The sequence below is a fragment of the Plasmodium cynomolgi genome, chromosome 3, assembly GCF_000321355.1.
Source record: "Plasmodium cynomolgi strain B DNA, chromosome 3, whole genome shotgun sequence".
NCBI lineage: Eukaryota > Apicomplexa > Aconoidasida > Haemosporida > Plasmodiidae > Plasmodium > Plasmodium cynomolgi.
This window is the reverse complement of record NC_020397.1, coordinates 771,346-776,854: the sequence shown is the minus strand read 5'-3', so window position 1 is coordinate 776,854 and position 5,509 is coordinate 771,346. Positions and strand designations below refer to the sequence as shown.

The 5,509-nt window shown below is 48.9% G+C and overlaps 3 protein-coding genes across 3 annotated transcripts in view; 2 read left to right on the top strand and 1 right to left on the bottom strand.

The window, feature by feature from the left end:
- Window positions 1-412, bottom strand: part of PCYB_032700 (hypothetical protein) — a gene marked incomplete at its 3' end in the record, with an annotated part of 1,760 nt that extends 1,348 nt beyond the window's left edge. The window contains exon 1 of the mRNA XM_004220942.1: window positions 71-412. Within this exon, the coding sequence (XP_004220990.1) occupies window positions 71-407 (337 nt within the window). The remainder of the gene's footprint in view (window positions 1-70) is intronic.
- A 1,073-nt stretch (window positions 413-1,485) lies between these two features.
- Window positions 1,486-2,721, top strand: PCYB_032690 (hypothetical protein; the record flags this gene model as incomplete). The annotated part of the gene is made up of 2 exons (XM_004220941.1): window positions 1,486-2,154; window positions 2,251-2,721. 2 exons carry the CDS (start codon window positions 1,486-1,488, stop codon window positions 2,719-2,721), a joined length of 1,140 nt encoding a protein of 379 aa, XP_004220989.1.
- Window positions 2,722-3,852: 1,131 nt separating this feature from the next.
- On the top strand, window positions 3,853-4,536 carry PCYB_032680 (tRNA guanylyltransferase; the record flags this gene model as incomplete). Its single annotated transcript, XM_004220940.1, has 1 exon — window positions 3,853-4,536. A coding segment is annotated over one exon (684 nt), but the record flags the coding sequence as incomplete, so codon positions are not given.
- Between the last annotated feature and the right edge of the window lie 973 nt (window positions 4,537-5,509).

Genomic DNA, 5,509 nt, shown 5'->3' with positions numbered 1-5,509 from the left:
GCTTGGTGGTCTCATCTTAGCAAGTATATGCACGTGGATTCGCCCCTTATGTGCCCTCCTTCCAGAGTACCTCCCACGAAGGCCCCGCTGTATCCCCGCCCATTAAAACCGGGGGCCGCGCGCACCAACTTGTGCATGTGGTTATTGTTCCAGCTGTAGTCAACGGCGTACATGTCGTCAAAGGTCCACTTGGCGATGAGCCCCTTGGGCACACTGTTGGACGTGACGACTGTGGATGTCCCCCCAAGGCATAGGCTATTCGGAACCCTAAGACACGTCTCGAAGAGATTGTCAAACGACCCGGAAAAGGATAATTCGCTGACGTAACTGAAGAGCGACTTTTCGATCTTGGTCGATCGCAGGGTGGCCACGAGGGCTACCAGGAGGGAAAGAGCGGCTCGCAGCATCCTGCCTAAGTGTGTGCATGGGTGTGTACATGGGTGCGTACATGGGTGCGTACATGGGTGCGTACATGGGCGTACACATGGGTATGCTTCTTTATGCTTCTACGGACATAGGCGCAGCGCCCATTTGCGCCTATCCCTGCATGCGTATATCTCACTGGAGGAAGCGTGTACCACAGATTGTCATGTTCCCTTGGCCATGTCAGGTTTGCTCCGTGGCGACGTTCAATTGTGTCCTACCTATGACTTGTAGAAGGGTTCGAAAAGGCACATCGTTATTTCGCTGGTTGGTCTATCTCCACGGGTGGGAAAATGTGAGGAGGAGGAGGAGGAAAAAAAAAAAAAAAAAAAAAAAATACCCCTCTGCTGCGCACACAACGTTTAACGTCCTTGCGTGGTGGATAGACAAACCCTCAAGCAAGCGAACGCATCGTCATGCGCGCAGGTGTCAAAGAAGGTGGTTCCTCTGCCCCGCTCCAACTCAGCAGCCCGCTTGTGGATTAAGAGCCGGGTACACACTCCGGTGTACGTACGCATGCCGCTGGCCTCACGTTTATTATTGTTTCCCCCCCAAAAAAAAAAAAAAAATCCCCCCAATTGTGTCAATTTATGGGAACAATTAAACCGCCCTCCTTATGAATTTAAACGAAAAAGGAAAATGCAGATCGCTACCCACCTTTTGACGCGTTAATTCGACTTTTTTTTTCCTTCCTGCACGAAGTTTTATTCTGCTAGCTATTCTCATTTTTGTGCACTTTTTACCTGAACAGGTCAGGCGAAAAATGAGAATAAAAAAAAAAAAAATGGGGAAAAAAAAAAAAGGCAGGGGACATAGAGATGTCCACTTTGCGATTAGTGAGAAGTTCCCATTCTGCTCAACTGCGCACCCGTTTAAACACCCCTTTTAAAGGGAATTGCTCCACAGCATAGTGTCTTTTCCGTACATTTTGCACATGTCTACCCACCTGCCTATGTACTCACTGCAGGTGTATTATTTTTATGTCCCCACCCTGAAGGATCGCAAAAAGTAGAGCGGCTCCCCACCAAAGCGATCGTTTTTTTTTTTTTAGTTACCCCCACAATGGAGGTGGACGGTAAAACCTGGTGCGATAGGAAGCTGCTCAAATTCGAAGGCATCTGCAGAGGACGCAGCCATTCCATCCACCATCACTTGGTGCATAACGACGTAGTGGCTGCCTTCGATCAGCTGAAAAAAGGAACCTCCCCCTTCATCAGAGACCAGTGTAACAGGACAGCCCTCGATTTAGCCATCGTATTATTTATGGCCAAATTTAATGAGTCCCTATGTACCTCCCTCGTTGCAGATTATATGCACTCAAATGGGTGCGTCTCGAGGAGTCCCTCTTTGGCTCACAGCGATGGGGTAGGAGTTACCCTTAGGGGGGAGGCCCCACTTCGCTGTGCAAAACTTCACCACGCAAAAGATCCACTCATGGAGGAAAACCAGATAAGCGCAACGGAGGAGTCGTCCGACTCGTTGTCACCCCTCCGGCTGGCGAGAACAAAAGCGCGTTCGGCCATTCCAAACAAGTCCCCCTGTTATAAGCATGGTTCCAAAATGGGAGTGTACAACAAAAATACAACCCCCCCGTCCGAAGCATTAACCACCAAGGGGGGAAACAAACACACACAAACATTGCTGGATGAAAGACTACGAAGAATGAAAGCCTTGCTGCTGTTCATAAAGACGTTGAGCATGAATACTCGATTGAGAAAATATGCAGAGAAGGTTGCAAAGGAAGAGATTGGAAAGCTGTCTTTTCCCTTTCTGTACACAAATACCATGCACATGCTTTTTAAACATTTTTCACCTGCACATGGTCAGGTAAAAAAGTGGAACATAAAAAATCCAGCTGACTCAAGAAAGTTAATTACAAAAATATTATCCAGCAATTTGTTCGGAAGTGAAGTAATTAAATTTATGGGGAATATTTTATTCTGTTTCTCCTCCCTGATTGCAGTTTTTGGAGAGAAGGTATACCTACAGGAGTCCACCATTTCGCAGTTCATACTGCATATGTCTTTTACCCTCGACAACGAATACTTATTCAACGTAGTAGTTAATAAAGAAAATACGTTTGGGCAAACGGATATATTTCATTGGGACAAACTAATCGACTCCATCTCGCATGGGAAGAACACGTTTCGTCATTATTACCAGCCGTTACTGTATGCCAGACTGAACAAGTTTTTCTTGGAGAGGTTGGAACACCTCCGGGATGGTGCGAAGGGGGGGGGAAAAAGGACTCGCCACTTAGCCAATGGGGGGAAGTCTGCCGTTCACTTCGGAGGATAAAAAGTGCGTGAGGGTTACGCCGCTTCGGAAGCAAACGAACGTGTGCCTTGTTGGGGGTGCCAACTTGGTTGCTCCTACGGGCGTCCCAAGCATACACATGTACATGCACGGTTAGCCATCTGGGGGGGCACCGAGAGGAGTAAAGGGGAGAAGTTGGCTTGAGGAGTAAAGGGGAGAAGTTGGCTTGTGGAGCAAACGCGAGGAGTAAGCTTGAGGAGTAAAGGCGAGAAGTAAACTTGGGGAATTAGCTTGAGGGGTACGCTTGAGCAAACGCTAGTAGGAGCCTTCCCCCCAACTCGGCCGCGAGGTCCAAAGCAATCGCGCCAGTTGGCCCCCGTGTGGCGGCAAATACAACCCAGTCAATGCGGGGAGGGTTGCCTCCTCGATGGGTATCATTTGTTCACAACCAACTGCTTAGCATGTGATAGGGGTTAGGTCAAACTTGATATGCGAAAATAGGGGGGAGGTGTCACTTTTTTGGCATCTTCGACAGGGCCGCACTGCTTCGCCCAATTCGTGCACGTTGAACTGTGTTTTTTTTTTTTTTTTGTGCCCAGTGGGCATATGGCATATCACCGGGCGCGCTTCTTCACTTCGCTGCTTTCCTTCTGACCTGCTTGGCGATGCTCTAACCTGCCTCCCCCTTTTGGGTAACTTCCCCATGCGTGGCCTTCCCCAACAGCCTTTAAAAAGAAAAAGCGCCACACGGCAGAGGCCTCACTTGGAGGCCAAACTTCCCCTGAACTGTTCATACAAAATTGTGGCTCCAGTGGGGATGCCAAAATTGGTGGGGGGCACAGGAGAGGAGAAGAAAAATTCTCCAGCCATTAAATGCAGCCCACTTGGGTTGAGCGGAATTGCGTACTCGCCTCTCCTCCCCCGATGTATGACGAAACGACATCGCGTAGTTAGTCAGGGTAATTTTTTTTTCCCACCAGTTTAATCTAAAGTGATCCGCTTGGCGTGGCCCTCGTCAGGAGGAGGAAGAAAAAAAAAAAAAAAAAAAAAAAAAAAAACGCGGAGGAAAGTACCAAAGGGGGGGAAGTGGCTACATATAAAGAGGCCCACTCCGCGTACGTTACTCATATCACTCTGACCGGGTAGACGCCAATCACATCAACTCCCCACCCCATGGCTAACAGCAAATTCGCATATGTAAAGCAGCTGGAGGAGGAGAGGAGGGTGTTACCCTACTGTTACTTCGTGGTGAGGATAGACGGAGGAGGTTTCAAAGCGTTCACAAAGACACACAGATACACAAAGCCAAATGATGTACGAGGACTGCAGCTAATGAATGCATGTGCAAAGGAAGTGATGCAGAAATTTGACGAAGTCGATTTAGCATATGGACATTCAGACGAGTACAGCTTCCTTTTTCGGAAAAAAACCAAAGTGTGGAATAGGAGACATGACAAGATTTTAACCAATGTCGTTTCATGTTTTTCAGCATCCTTTCCTTTTCATTGGAGGGAATTCTTTCCTGATCAGCAGCTACTATACGTGCCATGTTTCGATGGCAGAGTTGTTATATTACCAACAGAAAGGGAAGCAAGGGATTACTTCCGTTGGAGACAGGTCGATTGTCACATTAACACTCAGTACAACGAGTGCTTCTGGAATCTTATCATTAGGGGTGGGTATTCTCATCAGGAGGCTTACAATATCTTGATTACAACTCAGAAAAAGGACAAAAACGAGTTGCTGTTCTCTCGGTTTGGGATCAACTACAATGAGGTACCTGAGATCTTCAGGCGGGGCTCCATCTTAATGCGGGCAGAACAAGGCTGCACAAAAGGGGGCCACGGCGGCGAAGAGGTGGAGATCGCGCACATGGGGGGTCTCAATTCGGCAGGTGGAGAAGACAGCAGGGTGCTGCCAGCGGAAGACAGCAAGGTGCCACCCGCGGACGATATGAAGGTGCCACCAGCGGACGATGCGGAGATGCCACCACCGAACGATGCGGAGATGCCACCACCGGACGATGCGAAGGCGCCACCACCGGACGATGCGAAGGCGCCACCACCGGAGGAACTACTCAGTGCTGCCACTACCCCCCGCAAGCGTGACAGAGCGAAGAAGTTCACTCTCTCGCATGAAAATCTCGTGAGTGATCTTTTCTGGGACAAGTATCACCTTTTATTTCCTATGTGACGTCGAGCACGAGCCGAGTTGGCTGTTCCGCTTCCGGGTGCACTCTCCAACATGTCAACACAAAAGAGCAAATGGGAGCTGCTCCTTTTTTATCAAAACGGTGCGAAGGATTGTCCAGCTCAAGAAAAGGGAGTTGGGGATTGTAGTGGTCACGTCACCCCTAAGATATGATAAGCCATTGAGAAGCCTCAAAAGGGAGAACCGATCAGGTCAGTACAACAGGTCAGTACAACAGGTCTGCACAACAGGTCTGCGCAACAGGTCTGCACAACAGGACTGTAGAGCTGGCCTGGCAACAGATTGGACCTTAACATGGGCCAGAGGGACCCCTACCCCCATTTGTCAGACTTCCCCCCACGCGTACACCCTCTGGTGGGGAGTACTAACCTCTTTATTAAGGCAAAAAAAAAAAAAAAAAAAAACTGCCTGACGCAGTACATGTGAAAATGTAACCTACATACGTCCTTTGCGTGGAAGACTCTCCCCTTGGTCTGTGCACCTACGCAAACTCTTTAGAATAGACACCCTTGGGGGTGCAAATGCCACGTGGAGGGTCTCCACATTTGGGGGGAAAATCCTCCTCTTCATTTCTTTGCCGTAGCTGTGCAGTGTGTGCACTCTGCAAGGAAAGAAAAAA